We start from the raw sequence: 16,100 nt of genomic DNA on the forward strand, positions 1-16,100 counted from the left end.
TCTGGGGTTGGTCTTGTTGCTTCCTCCCTTTTCTACACAGACTGGGGCTCATGCAGACTGTCCCCGTCATGGCCCTGTTGTCACTGGTGGTGGTGGTGGGCATCTCAAGATGGAAGCTAGAAGGGTGGGCCTGGCACACACCCCTCGTTAGCCTGTTCAGAAAACCAGCGTAGGCTGGTTTCTACAGCTGAAAGGTAGGCAGACCCCGCACGTTTCTGCATTAAGGGGTTTTGGGAAGGGAGGATGACGGCTGTGGCTGGCAGGGTCTGGGTCAAGTCCAGGTGGGCTGTGGGGCCTGACAGTTTTACTGGGCCCTACTGCCAGTGAGGTTGACCTCCTACCGCCATCTGCCGAGCTGTGTGCCCAGCACAGGTCTGGAGCACCCCGAGGATGGCAGGTTGGCCTTTGAGCCAGGAGAGGTGGCTAGGCCCCTTGGCTCTGCCTGTGAAGTCCCACTCACAGCCACAGGACTGCCGCCCTGTGCAGGTTTCCTCCCTGGCCGCTGCATCACTCGGCCCTCCCCTCATGGCCGACAGCCATGGCCTCCTTGCCAAACGGAGGGCTGTGGCCATCCGCCAGAACACAACTGAATGGGACTTGTTTGTATTCCTAAGTGCAGATGAGTTGTTCTCAAGAGATAAGCACTGCCAACTAGGGACAGAAATGCGGCAGCCATGAGCAGCCCTGCTCTGAAAGCAGCAGGAATCTGAGTGGAATTTATCGAGGTCTGAGGGTAAATCCTAAGTTCTCAAGCGGCTGCTTTCTTGCAACTCAATGAGATGTCTTCTGTTTGCATCAGGCTCTGGGGTTTTATAGTTGCTCAGACCCCAGGACGGGTTCCCAGTGGATGTCACCATTAGTTCATTTGTTCACTAATTGAATCACTTGGAACACTGGTACCTGTGCTGAGTGCAGCCTCCTGGAGCAGATGGTCCAGTGGAAACAGCCTCCTGATGAGCCTCACGGTAGGTGGGCCTGTTGCCTTGGTGGGGTGTGAGGAAGGCTGCCCTGGGACGCCATCGAGGGGACTTGGTGAAGGGCAGCTGGGGAGACGCCAGGCTGCAGGGCACACATGGAAGACAGGCAGGCAGGCAAGCAGGCTGGGTACTGACAGCTCATGGTTTCTGCGTAAGGAGAAATGGCAGTTGAGGCCAAGTAGCAGAGCAGCATGGGGTGAGGATGGTCCTGGCTTGGGCCTCTGCCCACATCTGCTGTCCTGCCCTACCTGTCTCCCTTTGGCAACTCCAAGGTTTGGGGCAGCTTTAAAATTTTGCAGACTTTTCTAATTCTACTGAGAAGAAAAAAAAGAGCCCCTCTCCTCTGAGGAAAATCAGTGGGCTCCAGAGTGTGGCATGAGTCTGCTCAGAAACTGCATGCCTAGAAAGAAGACCAAGACGGAGCGTCAGCTTTTGTTGTTTCTCCTGTTCAAGGGGAAGCCAGAGAGCGAGCTCCTTTATACAGACGAAGCTGCCAGGCACCATAAAGGCTGCTCCCAGGGCTGAGGCCCGCAAAGCCAGGAGTCCCAGGAGAGACCCAGCAGGCAGGCTGAGCAGCGCTCCCTCCTTGGGGAAGGTGGTTTGGGGCAGGGGAGCTCCTGAAAGACCACACGGAGCAGGTGCCCAGGAGCACAGGTTGGAGGGTCAGGAAGTGGGAGACGGGGGCTTTCTGAAGCTCGTAGTGCCCGGTGCTGTGAGCCTCTCCACAGGTCTCTGGGCTCCCCTATCCCTTTGAGAAAAGCACAAAAGAGTGCCAAGAATAGGACCCTTGAACCCCTTCAGCAGTGACAGGCATTCTAAATGAGCATGTTCTGATTCAAAAAAAAAAAAAATCCCAGTCAGTCTTTGTTCAGTTATACATTTTATTCTCTAATAGGTACAATACTAAAATAAACACAAATTAAAAAAAAGTTTTATTAAAACAAAACTGTACAAAAAAGCAGTATATACTACATTTTAATTACAGAACAGTCTACTGTCCAAAAGGCACTAATCCAGAATAGGAGATACAATGAAACAGGACTCATTGGAACTATTTTAATCAATACAATAGAGCACTTGTTTCTTTGACCATTTACATCCAGAAACAAGGGCCGCTTGCTACAGTCACACACTGCCGTGAACTGAGTCCTACAGGTGAAGATGCAGCATCGCTCTCCCTAGGGACACTTCCCAGCGAGGGACTGGGGGGCTGAGGTGGGTGGGCAACGGTGGGCACCCGGAGCTCATCTTTCAGCCTGGCCTTTGGAGGCAGGTTCTGGTCTTTACTGGTGGCCACTTTAACCCCCTCTTGTATTTAGCACCGGCAGAGTGGGCTCTGAGATGCCCCAGGGTGTGGGCTGAAGGTCTGGTGGTGAAGCGGGGCAGCTCCGCGGGAGGCATGTGGAAATCTGACCTCAAAGAGGCAGCCAGGCAGAGCCACCTGCTGCTTCCTGGGCAGACCGATGGCCCAGAAACCAGAGGTCCTGTTCCCAAGACAGAGCTTTCCCGCCTGGCTCCTCATGGGCCCAGTGGAGTCTGTTAGGGGGAGCTGACGTTTCTGGTGGGAAGTTGGTTTCTAGAAGTGGGATTTGCTTCCCAGAGGCAAGTCAGAATGCCAAGCCTGGTCTGAAGTGTGTCAGCCCTCCCTCCCCTCCGTGCCACCAAAGGTCCATGAGTGGCTCTGGGTTCCACCCGGGGCTTCCATGAGCCACACTCCCTGTTGAGTGGCTGTTGGCTGCAACAGCTCAAAAGCCCCAGACATCATCCTCTCGTGGACCCTGGACCTAAGGAAGAGATGCTGCAGCTTTCCAAACAGTGTCAACACAGAAGACAAGGACAGGCATCTGATGTTAACAAAAATAAGTAACAAAGAAACAGGATTAAACCAAGTCTTTTCTCACAGCATCCTATACTACATCCTCCTTCTGCTTAGCAGAAAATTGTACGTACACAAAAATACAAATACACAATTTGTAGAACAGTCTGATTTTAATATATTTATATATATTTATATTTATACGAGTGGCAGGTTAGTTCAGTATATAGAGCTTTTTGCACTTTTGGCTCATATGCAACAAGGCTTATAAATTCAGCTTTAGCTTTCATTCAGGTTTTATAGCTTTTGAACAATTGTTTTCACATTTAAAGCAGCATCCAATTTGCACTAGGAGTTGTGATTACAGGAAACACGGGGTCAGGGGCTATGGAGGGCGGGAGGGCAGGGAGATATACATTCCAGTGTGTGGCGTGTAAGGAGGATTCGTGTGGACAGAGCTTACCATGATGACCCTTGAGGTAGACTGAACACCATACAGCAGACTCAGACACAGGTGTGACTCGCCCTCAGGGACACATGGTGCACAAGATGGGGATAGAGATGGGGGGGACCCAAAGGGAAACAAAAAACTAAGACACAATGGCCAAGGCAGGGAGGGGCTGTGCTCATCTGGCAGGATCCTTCACGGCCCATTTGACACCCAAAGTCTGGTGGCAGCAGAATACTTTTGGGAATCATGGCCCCTTTGGCCTGGGGCACCTGATTGGACCATAGGCATCACATCTGCAGTCCCTCCTACAAAACTTGCCATGCCAGCCAGTGCCCAGCCCACAGCAGATGCTAAAACAAGCGTACTTGTCTAGAAATGACCTCACTCCTCAGCACTCTGCTCTGACTGGAGTGTTCTATCCAGTGAAGGGCGGCCAGGTCCCCTGCTGCCTCCCTCTCCTTGTGCCCCCACTCACACCACCTCTGCTCAGCAACACTGCAACTGCCAGCACTGGGCAGGACCTAAGGGAGGACGGTGCCGCTGCCCTAGCTGTGTGACTTCACCCCCAGACAGGCCTGGTCTGCACCACAGCTCAGTGGTACTCCGGTGTGACATAACCCAGCCACCTGCCCTTCTCCTCCTGGCAGAACTCCACTGGCACGCCTGCCCACACGCCGCGTGTGAATGCACAGAGTTCGGGTTGTTACATGGTCTGAACAAAAATGCTGGGTTATTAATGAAAATAAAGTGCCTGAGTATGGATTGTTCCGTTTTGCAAAACCTTTTCATGTACCCACAGGTCCTCGGTGTGCTGCTTGGCAATGTGATCTGAACAGAGCACAGTCACAACACATCTGTCCTACACTCACCTGGAATAAAGGCCATAGCTAGGTCACACTTACATCACTCTAAAGAAGCAAACACTCTCACACTCACTCCCAAAGCTGCGCGCTGGATCTTGCTCAACACCCTACCGGCAGCCTTTGTGAGCAGGCGCCCTGCCCCTGCGATTGGGGAGGGATGAGGCACCAGGCTCAGGCTGTGCTTGCTTCACCTCTGTCCTCCTGGATCTGGGTGCATCCTCCAACTGCTACCAGACAGATTCTGCTTTGAGACTGTCCTGCTCCCCTGTCCCCATTGCTCAGTAGCCAGCGAGATGGCTAAGCAGACTCCCCAAAATTCTCTAAGAACCAAGAACATAAGCACACCGACGAAAGAAACAGGGAACAGTGACAAAGCCAGCCTGCGGGCCAGGAAGAGCTCTCCCCGCTGCTTACCCTTGTGGTCGTTCTGCCTGCAGAACAGCTAGGGGCAGTAGGGAGGGGCAGCCACCCGATGCCCACCCTGAGGGCCAGGTGCAGGGTGGGAAGGACAGGGCACAGGCTGACTCTCTGGCAGGTCCCAGAGGTCTGTAACTTGCTTAGGCACTTAAACATAAATAAGAATTTATCCTGGAAATACACCCAACATGCCCCTGGGAGGGAGGCGAGCCCGGGGGAAATCAGAGAAGGCTGTGGGCTCTTCGGGTCAGGCCACTGCCATGATCCTGGCACATTCTGGCAGAGAGAGCATCCCACCTTGCAGCCGGGAGGTGTGAAGAAGCCAGTGATCTGTGTAGGGCTCAGGGGCCTGCAGAGGCCTCTCCAGGTCCCGACTCTGCAGCCATTAAGGCAGCAGGCTGGGCTGCCACGGGCCACCCCAACGTGCTACACACAGGGTCAGCCAGAGCTTCCAGAGTGTGGAGAGCCAACTCTGCCCTCACCCTGGAACTCTGGCTTGGCCTTCCTGGTGGCCACTTCCAGAGCTGCAGGGAGGTGCTTCACTCATCCCCTGAGAGTGCACGTGGGCTACTCAGCCTGTGCTGCCCCTGGCTCTGGCCCCAACACAGAGAGGACAGTGTGGCACCACGGAGGCTCACACTGACGCAGCTCTGACATCCTTGTTTCCAGTTTAACAGCTTCAGTGAACGTCAAGGTGGGAAAGTGACGCTCACATTTATGCTGGGCTCTTAGTTCCAATAAAGCAAAAATGGGAGAGGTTTCTGTGCTCAAAGGAAGCCACAGAACAAGACTGTTCAGACTCCACCTGGAAGTGCTGGGACACTGGTAATTCCTAGAGGGAGGAACACACCTTGAAACCACAAGTCCTAAGTCTTGCTTCTGCCCGGGACCCCTGTAGGCTCCCTCCTTGCACAGCACCAAGCAGTGGCCCCTGTTCTAAATTTCCACGTCATCTGACCACCACCAGAGAAGCAAAATCTGGATCAGTACAAAAATGAAAGGCACACATACCCTTTCCCCTCCAAATTAAGGTGTTCATGGGGGATGAGGGCTGGGTAAGATACTCCCCATTGCCAGCTAACAACACAACCAGCCCTAACTAGTCACCTGGTAGACTGTCTTACCAGGACTGCCCACACCTGTGGTCTTGCTCCTGTTTTCACTCTCTTGGGCTTCAAGGATGCCTATGATGTGACACAGATCAGAAGAGAGAACGTGACAGAACTAGTACCCAGAGAACCCATCAAGTATGGGGAAAGAGCTGAAAAGGGAGAGGGCACAGAATTTTAGTTAGCTGAATTTTCAGGTCTGTTTGGAGCCTGTGTCTCCTCTTCAGTGTTCCTGACCAGTCACTGAGCCCCCACATGAACCCTGGCAGGACAGGGCCCAAAACCTCTACCCCAAGGCAGCTCAGTCTTTCCTGGATTCTGGACACTAGAGTTCCCTACTGGGCCTGAATCTGGGTTTGTCTCCATGTAGCTGCTACTTATAGGCCAGTTAAGGCTCCCAAGGAGCCAGGGAGGCACAAGGCAAGGTGGAGGCTCAATACCACAACCCCAGAGCCCAGTTCCCACACCCCGCTGCCTCTCATCACGACTACAGTGCAGAGGACGGAGGGTGAGGAAAGGGCTGAGCAAAATCATATTTGGACAGAGCAGGAACCTGGGAAGTTGCTAAGAGAGCTGAAGAGAGAGCAGCAGACACTGGACGTGCCATTCTGCCTCCACTGCTGTGCGGGGGCGGGGTGGGGCAAGGAGCACCCGCTCGCATGTGCTCTGCCCCCCCTGACAAGCTGTGGGGCCTGCGGAGGAAGGGTGTGGGGTTGGGTCCTCTTCCTGGCTGGCTCCACGTCAAAGGGTACTCAGCTCACAGAGAAGGGGCCATGTGATGGTGTGCTGTTGCACTGGACGGCCAGTGCTGTCTCAGGAGACAAGGGAGCAGGTTGGCAGACACGACTTCAGCAGCAGGGGTGAGCAGGTCCCCCCTGCCTTGCATCCTACTAGAAGCAGCACGCGCTGGAGGCCCATCTGGCTTGCAGGGTGAGGGTGTGGGCTTCCCTGAGGATCAGGGGCGGCAGTACAGATGCTTGGTCCAGTGCCCAGGGAACACCACCATGTGTGTCAGGTGCTCTTCTGAGCTGAGAACTCAAAGGAACAGTAGTGTCTCCGGTACTATCAGGGTTACGGATGATAGCATCTCCCCTCTAGATTCTTACAAAGACAATTTACTTTTGCTGTTTTCTTCCAAAAAGCTGACTTCGTGAGTATTATCTAGGTCTTCATCGGTTTGGTGAGGGGTTTTCTTGGGGGAGGGTGGGCTGCTGGTGGTACAGGAACATCTGGTGTACGGTTGTTTGATCAGAGTAGCCTCTGGGAACATCTGAGAATGTAAGCAGGGCCACGTCTGTGTAAGTAGCACTGTCCCTGGGGCAGCACATCTGGGACTCAGATCTGGGACTCAGATCCCTAGGCCAGCAGCTCATGTAAGGAGGTCCCACCTTCTGCTGGCTGTCTTGGTGCATGTCTCACAGATCACAGAATTAGCCCATCTGGTCAGTCCTTAGAGTCTCTAGTCCTAGGGCAGATTCCAAGTGCTAATGCAGAGTCCCCTTTCAGTAGCTTCGAAAACAAGATAAGGGATGCTCTGCTCTTTGGGGTTATAAACCCATAATCAATTGTCCCAGAGACTGACAGATCCCAAAGAGAGCAGTCTTCAGCAACTGTAGACGCACGTGCGCGTGCATGTGTGTTGGTGGTGACGGGTAAGGTGGCGTTTATAGAAGCGCTGAATAAAAATCTTTCACAGGTTCTTTTCCCTGTACCAGCCCAACTTCTATACATTTCTTAGGTATTTTGGGAAGGATAAAAGGCATAAAAACCTTCTAAACTGTGTGTCTGGGGACAGGGGAAGAGGACAGTTCTAAACAGGCAGCCACCTCTCGGCATCCTCAGGAAACGGAAGTGTAACTAACAGGTCAGCTAGGCAAGGGCTGCTCCTGAGGTGTGAGAAAGGCTTGTTTAAGGACAAACACTAAAAGAAGAAGGGAAAAAGCCAGTGCTGAGTTCTCTCCAGCGACTACTAACCAGTCCTGGGGTGTCCAGCCCTGGGGAGGACGGGCAAGTGGCCCCAAGCTCCCAGAGCATGACTCCTGAGCACACAGGGGATGGGTTAAGAAGGCCCGTGGCACTGCTGGCCGCCGCGCTCCTGCAGGCTCTTGATGGAATAGTGAGGTAAAGGCTCCCGCAAGCGACAAAAAACACCAAGCCAGCCAGAGAAAGGCCAGCACGTCTTGGATCCTACCCAATGTGACTGACGCTTCAGCAGGAGAAGAGCAAGGGCCACAGACAGTGTAAAGATCATGTGATGCCCCTCGGGGCAGGCGCAGCGGGGATAGAGGACAGCGGAAGGGAGAGGAGACAAGCCACTGACACAGTGGAGTCACCTAAGGTGGCACCCTCCTCGTGGCAAGTGAGAAGCTGGGGCAGACTCACGCGTCCTCCTTCCCTGGTGACTTCAGAATACTACAGGCGCCAGGTTCCATTCGTATCATCTGCTCTGGATCCTATGATCCAGGGAGGAAAATGCCATTCGCCCCCATGAAGTGCTGCTTGGTGAATAGTGACCGGTGATGGCAATAGAAATACCCGGAGGCTGTGACTGTCGCCATGTCAGGCCAGCAAGGCACCAGGAGTGAAGGCCAGCAAGTGGGTGCAGGCAGCCCCAGGCCTTCCCAGGCTGGCAGCTGGGATTCCGACTTCGGTTCCTGCCCCAGGTGAAGCGGGCTGAAAGTGGATGTGAGAGCAGTTTCAAGAACTAGAAGTCAGATGGTGGGCAACAATGAGTGGCTTCCATTTTGGAACTGAAATAACTCCAAATCTTTCTCTTCTACTTTGGGACCACATGAATACTGTGTCATTATTTTAGTTTACTGAGTTGCTGTTCCAAATGTTCTTGGGAGCATTAGTGCTAAAAAGGAACAGGGATGGAAGCTCTGCTATTTTCAATCACATAAAGGACAGAAATCCTCTTAATTATGACCATGCCAATCTACATCCTGCTAAAACAGCTAATTACATGTCAGGAGGACACTCAGTCATTCAGAACAATTGCCATTATATTTTTATATATTCATTCTATGCCACCCCCCTCAATTACCATGGTTACAATTTGAAGAGATTCAGCCAAACCTTCATTTGATCACAGCACACCAATGTGAATTTGTGAGTTAATTATGGCTGAAAACAGCCAGTCTTATTTAAAAGAGAGAAAATGAAAATGGAGTCAGGGAAGCTGCCCTCCCAGGACTTCCCAAGCACATACCAAGCTGCATGTGCTCCTGCTGCCCACTGCCAAGGCCACTGCACTGAGGTTCAGACTCTGGGCATGAGGACTGCTGCTGAGACTGGCCACAGAAAGGGGGCGTCAGCAGAGGACAGCCGCAAAGCTTCCTCTGCTGATGTGTCCTGCTGTTGTTGGGGCTGATGAGTGTGGGATGTGCATGATAAACTTGCATATTGCAGAAAGACCAGTCAGGTTTCACCCCAATGAGATCAGCTAGAGTTAGTTCTGCCCAAATGTTAAGAATAATGAAAGAAAGTCCCAGGACCTGCACATTTGCAATGCCAAGACATCTATACATAGTCAGTGAGATGAGAAGGGGGTGCAGTCAGACCGTCCCTCACTCCCCTATTGATTGCAAAAGAAACTGGTATCGGAAACTCTATTTCTCATATTGTCAACTTTCTTTCTGTTGTGATTTCTCATCCCCACAAAGAAAGAATAATAGAATGGATTCAGAAAATTCTCAATTTACAAACTTCCAGCTTCTGAAGGTACCTAGATAGGAACGAAGTTGCACTCCTGGGAGGCGAGTCAAACATCAGTCCTGTAGGAGGCAAGGACAGGGCTTCTCACTTCCAGTTTGTAGAGAAAGGGCACTGACAATGGCCTTTCTGAATATACCCTGTGTGTGCAGAGGAGTTTGAGTCAATAGAAAACTGGTGTGTTGGTGTGCTGCACCTCAACAGGCTTTGCTGCTGCTGTTGTATGTTAGTTCTCTTGAGAGCGATAAGGAGATCTCTCTTCTTAAGTGATAGGCATCTTTGAATCCAAAAGTGAATAATGAAGAAAACCACAAAACAGAAAAAGAAAGGGCCTCTGCTCTGACAGCACGCTACCATGAAATCCTCAGAAATAAGCTGGCCACTCACAGTTCCTTCCCAGGAAATCTTCCACTCCCATCAGGGTACACACTACCTTCAGGCTACGTTAAGCCAGACACTATGGAAATGAAGAAACTGTAAGTGAAGAAACAGTTTTCAGGGCACGAGCTAAGTTTGCCAAAACCAATATGGCTGACGAGTGATCCTGAGTAAACATCCTTGCTATTTAAAGAGCACACAGAAAAAGGAATGCTGTACACATGAAACACCCACTCCTGCCCTCGACCTCCCGCCCCACTCCCATTGCCCTGAAGACACCACCAGCAGAGCTGGTCAATGCGCCCAACTTTTACTTGGAAAAACTTGAAAATAAATCTGGCTCAGTAAAGCTATAAATGGACCTGGCTGGTCTTGATGCAGCCCCAATGAATACAGTAGTCAAACATCACTAAAAATCACAACAAAAGGAAAGAAATCTACCACCACTCCGGCTTAGGATTTTGATCACAAAGATTAACATGAAACCAACACAAAACGTAGGAGGTCATAACTATTAAATGTGGAGAACTACTGAACACAAGATCATCAACCACAAGGAAAATTATTGCCTAAGAATCTGTGAGACTCACTGGGAAAAAAAAATACTCTGGTTGTTCTCTAAACAAAAGATAAAAGGCAATTTTAAAAGGCAGAGCCATAAGCTAAAAGGGAAGACTACTTCTAATCAAATCCTCCTTAGGATCAAAGGGAAAAAGGGCTTCAAGTTCACATTTCTAGGACAGGGTGGGCAGTTGTTTGGGGAATAGAACTCAATTCCACTGTTGTGGGCAGACATCATGAAGCTGGCCATCACAGGAGGGGTCTGTGTTCAGAGATGGGTGAACCACCCACTTTGCCTGTGGCCAGAGGATTAACAGTTCTAGTAAAGTCAACTCAAGATGAGGGCACCATGGTAGAACGCTTAGAAAATGGAAGAGGAGCTATTCAGAGACAGGAAGTGGCAGATTATTGACTGAGAGTCCATTATACTTGGTGCCTGATGATTGGTATCCAAGAGGCAAGTTTTTAAAATCAAGATTCCCTAAAGACAAAGGCCAAATAGGTAGAATTGAAACAACCTCAGTGACTTCTTCATGTGTTATCCCCTTTGAGGTAAAAATATATCCAGACATCTGGACCTAAAATGAGTATTGTTGAATCATAAATCTTTCAGGAACTGGAGGACTGGATTTGTGTAACTCAGTATTAATGATCATCCTCTTTCAAGTCTTTTGTGGGGTTACTTCTACTGAGTTGGGGTGAAAGGTACTTTAAACTGGGCTCCTTGCTTGTCTGTCCCAGGTGTCCTTTTCCTGTGATGGGGCACTTAAAGGACAAAAATTGGGAAGAAATTTGTTTTATGGGGTACTTCTACATTATATGTTATGCTGAAAGAGACTGTCTACTTAGTGTTGAATGGTGCTAGAAAGCCTAGGTAAGAGTGTATTTCCTGTGTCCCCTCGCCTGCTTCCATCTGCTAGTAAGGTTATCCACAGGCAGATGGTCCATCTTGAAAAGTCCCCATGTCCAGTGTTTCAGGAAGGAAGGGAAGTCTACCCATCTGACCACAGTCATCCGATTAAAGTATCTAAAAAATAACAAAGGACAAACCACATGAATACTTGGCTGGCAAGGTCACCTCACACCTCACTGTTAAGAGTCTTCCTCAACCAGGAAGAATAGTCCCTGAAAGAGCCCCCTGGGGCCTGGAGAAATACAGACGGAGATGAAAGCAGGGGCAGAGACACTGAGAAGTGTGAGTTTGAAGAGCCTGGCTCCTTTCCCTTTAGTAATAGAGCACTGTAGGGTTTCTATTTTAATACCACATCTAAAACCTGAAAAAAACTTAAGAAAATATTTACCATCCAAAGATACTAAAAATCAAACAGTGGCAGCTCTATTTGCCATTATAAGAACTAAAGGTGGTCTGGACAAGATAGCCAAAGTGAACCTGGAGACAAACAGAAATCCGATGGTATATTTCAATCTTAACCCCAAAGAAGGAACTTTTTCTTCTTGGTGAAAAGCAAAAGTCCTAGATAAGGCATGGGCTATGCAGCAGGCAGCCCTCCCCAGCCTTCCTCCACAGTCCCACCCCCAGGGTGCCTGCCACCTCACTGTCACCACACTCCAAGACAGGGTCCGCATTGCCTACACACTGCCAGCTCCACCATATTCTCCGACATCTCTTTGCTTCTTTTAAGGCCTTGAAACAATGAAGCATTCTAGCTCTTTCTATGGCAATCACTGAATTTCTTTAGAAACTGCAGCTGTCTTAGCAGTTTGGGTCTGTTCCTTTAAAAAGGCAAGAACAGATGACACAGGAATCCCATCGTAAAGAAGCCATCAATTACAATAATCTCCCCACAATAAATCATGGAAGTAGCTTGTCAGAGAATACATTTCTTTCTCCCCTTGTTTTTTCTGACTCAACTGAGAATAAGCCAAAAAAAAAAAAATCCACTAAAAAGGAAAGATACAACATATTTCTTCTAAAAAGAAAATAAAGCCAACAAAATCTCCCAACTGAAATAAGTCAAATAAACCAAGAAAGAATATGACTAGGTGTGGTGGTGGTGGGCTCATTCCTGAGAATAATAAATGCTACTCTTGAATTTGTTGGTTCAAGTAACACAGTAAGACAGAGAAGACTGCTCAGTTTTACTTGAATTCTTGGAAGCTGGGAGAAAAAGTGCATATATTTTCCCCACGGGCAGGACCAGGCCCTACTGCAGATCTTTAAAGTCACAGACTAGGTAGATGGCATTCTAATGCCCTCACAAACTTCTTCATACTTACATATAAGCAGGATTTACCGCTAAGGGGAGGACCTGTCAGTGTATGTCTTAAGTGGAGTGAGACCAGCTAACAACTGGCAGATATTCAAAATCCCACAAACGAGAGGGGGAAAACAAGGACAAAGTCAGGAATCTTTCTTCTCTCTCACTTCGAATACATTTGGTGAGGGAGGAGGGAGAAGGGGAAATGGCACCTTCCTTCCATCTTAGAAACTGTTTCTAGATAATGGTAGAGACACAAGCCTTGCTCAACGCCAGCCCACACACCCCTTTAAACAAGGCTTAGATATATGAAGACATATGAAGGAGACGGAATGAGGCAGAAAACACACAGCCATTGTGCCTCTTTCAGATGCACCCTACCCTGCCACTGAAGGCTCTTTCTTCTCACCCATAGTGACAGTGTGTCATTTAATCGAGACGCCAGGAGATCACTTTCATACAAGGCCAGCAGATGTAATTTTCTTTGATGCATGAATAGTTCATCATTTTGCTACTGGATGACAAGGTGATCACAGGGTGACTTTAAACGCAAGTTCACTGTTTGGTATTTTGAGTTCTCAAAATGAAAAAAGATTTATCAAATATAAATATCTTTAAAAAGTAACAAAAGTGCTACATATGTGATCAAGGAAAAAAATTCCATTAGTTACTGCTGCTTAAAGTAGATTAAACTTTACAAATATTACCACATCCATTATCAATATGGCTTCCAATTATTAAATAAATTGCCTGTAGCAATATAGCTTTTCATACCTCTACAAGGACAGAGTAAAGAGAACAACAAAGCAGTTACATCCCATTGTATCTTGCACACTCACAATGTAAATGGTAAATGTCCCCTGCTTTTTTCGCTCTATTTGGGCAAGTTTTTGCATCTGTGATAGTCAGCACAATCCCCTACAAAGTCCTCTACTGACTCAGATTGAGGGGCTTCTGTTAATGGATACAAAGACTACGTTCTTTCACTCATCTTTGACCTTAGCTCCATCTGTGAAAGACTTTTTTTGGTAGCAGGGAAAGGGGACACCAATAGGAGGAAAGCAACTTCCACGATAACCTCCAAGACTTTTCCAGGCAGGCACCGAGAACTGTGCTGCGGAATGTACAGTGGTTCAGAGAGCTGGACTTAACATCCCTCGGACATTCGGCTCATACTGCTTTCAAGCTGGGTTTTGTTTTTTTTTGTAACTTTTTTGTCTTTTTGTTTTGTTTTAAATCATGGTCCCAAAGGCAGAAGGCAGTATTTTATCTACTAAGTCACACAGCTTGTGAGAGGAAAGGATGTCTGTGTCAGGCATGTTAACATCAACCAAAATCTGAGATCGAGTTTTCCATTGACATTCTTAGCACAGCACCCAAAGAAGTATAGTCTAGCCACAGTGTGACTATAATGAGGCACGGCTTATTGCAGCTGAAATCAGTGATTCTCACACTGAGGTGGGGGTTCTAGTGTTCCTTTCACTCTGTGCATACTCCCCAAATGGTGTCTGTCAATCCTGTGCCACTACCTCAGCTTGCATTCTACCAATCTTGGGGAAGGAAAAGGGGGTACAGACTAGTGTTACATGAATCTAAAGGTACCCAAGATTTTACACACAGCCTAATATTTGAAAACTGAGGGCTATCTAAATACCTGGAAGCACTTTTGTGGAATGCTAAGACGGAGCAGCAAGATTTTCTAGCCTCAGGGGCTGGGAGAGGGAGTTTGGTTGATTGGTTGGTTATTATTTACTGGGAATTAATACTGAGAGAGTATATGCAAAGGCTGAGGGCACCATGCCATCTTCACAGAACAAGACCCTAACGGCTACCTGACATACAAGAAACTGCAAGTTATACTGTAAGAACACATGTTAAGGACTGAGGAAAGTCTGCTAAGGTGCTACGTCTAAACTAAGTTAACTTGTCATGTTTAACCCTCCCTGATTAGTCATCATCCAGGGCCTCTGTCTTGATTTCGTTGGCTCCTTGTCGGGCCAATGCCAAGATAGTATGGTTCACTGCTGCCATTTCCACAGCTAATGAGATGGGGTCTTGGTGGTCACTATGGCTCGTGCTGTCATCCTAGATGTGCAGAAATAAGAAATGAATGTTATCAGTTGACTGGTGCTGTGCTCTAGCTCACAGAGAAGCATGCAGGGGCCGGGGAAACAGAACACTTGTGGAGGACATGGTTGGGAAGCATCTCATATCAGAGTAGAGGTGAACTGTATTTAAGTAGACACTGAATGGATATAGTTTCAGAGACTTCCAGTTGACATTTTTATGACTCATCCAATAAAAATAACTAAAAGGTTTTGTTCTCACTCAATTTTATTCATTCTATCAAAAAAATGGTTAGTAGTGATCAAACCTGGACTGATTGATTAAAAACCCAACAATTTGGATCTGTATGCAACAAATATAGCACTAGTCATTGAAGGACACACTAGTGAGTTTTTAAATTCCTGATTGCTACTCATAGATTATTAGAATCCATGTAAACAAGACTTAAAACAACAGGCACCAACATCCTATAGATAAAAGAAGAAAAATCTCAGTTACAACAGGACAAAAGTGCCGTGGCCTGAACTGGCTCAGGGAGAAAGTAGCTGAAAGTAGCTGTGGAAAGGGAGTGGGTGTCTAACTTAGAGTGAGTTGAAGCTCTTCTCCCTTGAAGCACAACACTTAAACAGTAAAGCTGTGAAGAAAACTGGTGCAGCAGGGTGCATGTCAGGCACTGAAAACAATGTCACAAGGAAGGAGGATGTTTCTCACCCTCACATCTTCAGGGGAACTCTGTATCACAGAGCTTTGGAAGGGTAAACCCATTGGGAAAAAAGCATGGGATGTGCTGCCCTCAGAGCATCTGCAAAAAAAAAAAGATGGAAATGATCCCTCTTTATTGGTCTACTGAAAAATAACAGGAACGTTTCTAACTAGAAAGACTTAGAGAACATTCTTCTGAATAAAAGGTGGGGCTATGACTTGGAGTCCTTAAAAGGCAACCCTGAGATGTGTGGTGTTACTGTTTCACTCTCATTTCACATATTAGTCTTCAGGATTAAGGCAGGGGTCCACGGAAAACAGCACGCGCTCTTGAGTACCTTGTGGGCTTGAGCTGGTAAGCAGAGTCAGTAAACCAGCCAGGAGAAGGAAGAACACGATGGACTGCTTACTAACTGGCTGAGGGGCAGGGAAAACTGCCACAGGAAAGAGCAAAAGTTTTCTTGCTGGGTTGGTAGAAGGGAAGGGACCATATATTCTCGACATTTTCAAAATGGAAATGAAACTTAAGTCCTATTAAAATTTTTTGATGAAATCTGTCAACACATAGGTGTGGGGGGGACTCCCACAGTCTTAGTTACTGAATTACTCCATGCAGTGGCTACAATTAAATACACGTTTCCCCAAGCAATGCAGAATAAACCACACTGGTGAGTTCCCATACATGTGAGATGAAAAGACATGCAGATGGTGTACTTATGAGAGGATGCGTGTGTTACTGTGCCAGAGAGACTGTGGAGAAACAGCTCCTCTGGCATGAGGGCTCCAACGGCAATGGGGCTGGAGTGGTGGGGCCTTCCATTGCGCC

The 16,100-nt window shown here is 48.3% G+C and overlaps 1 protein-coding gene across 2 annotated transcripts in view; it reads right to left on the reverse strand.

Annotated features, from left to right (window-relative positions):
- Nucleotides 1-1,895: 1,895 nt before the first annotated feature.
- The window catches only part of Hmbox1 (homeobox containing 1), a 157,353-nt gene continuing 143,148 nt past the window's right edge, over nucleotides 1,896-16,100 (reverse strand). For both annotated transcript variants that reach the window (XM_026398848.2, XM_026398845.2), the window contains one exon: nucleotides 1,896-14,590. In XM_026398848.2, the coding sequence (XP_026254633.1) occupies nucleotides 14,453-14,590 (138 nt within the window). In that variant the 3' untranslated portion in view covers nucleotides 1,896-14,452. The remainder of the gene's footprint in view (nucleotides 14,591-16,100) is intronic.

Source organism: Urocitellus parryii, chromosome 14 (genome assembly GCF_045843805.1).
Source record: "Urocitellus parryii isolate mUroPar1 chromosome 14, mUroPar1.hap1, whole genome shotgun sequence".
In the NCBI taxonomy this organism is placed as follows: domain Eukaryota; kingdom Metazoa; phylum Chordata; class Mammalia; order Rodentia; family Sciuridae; genus Urocitellus; species Urocitellus parryii.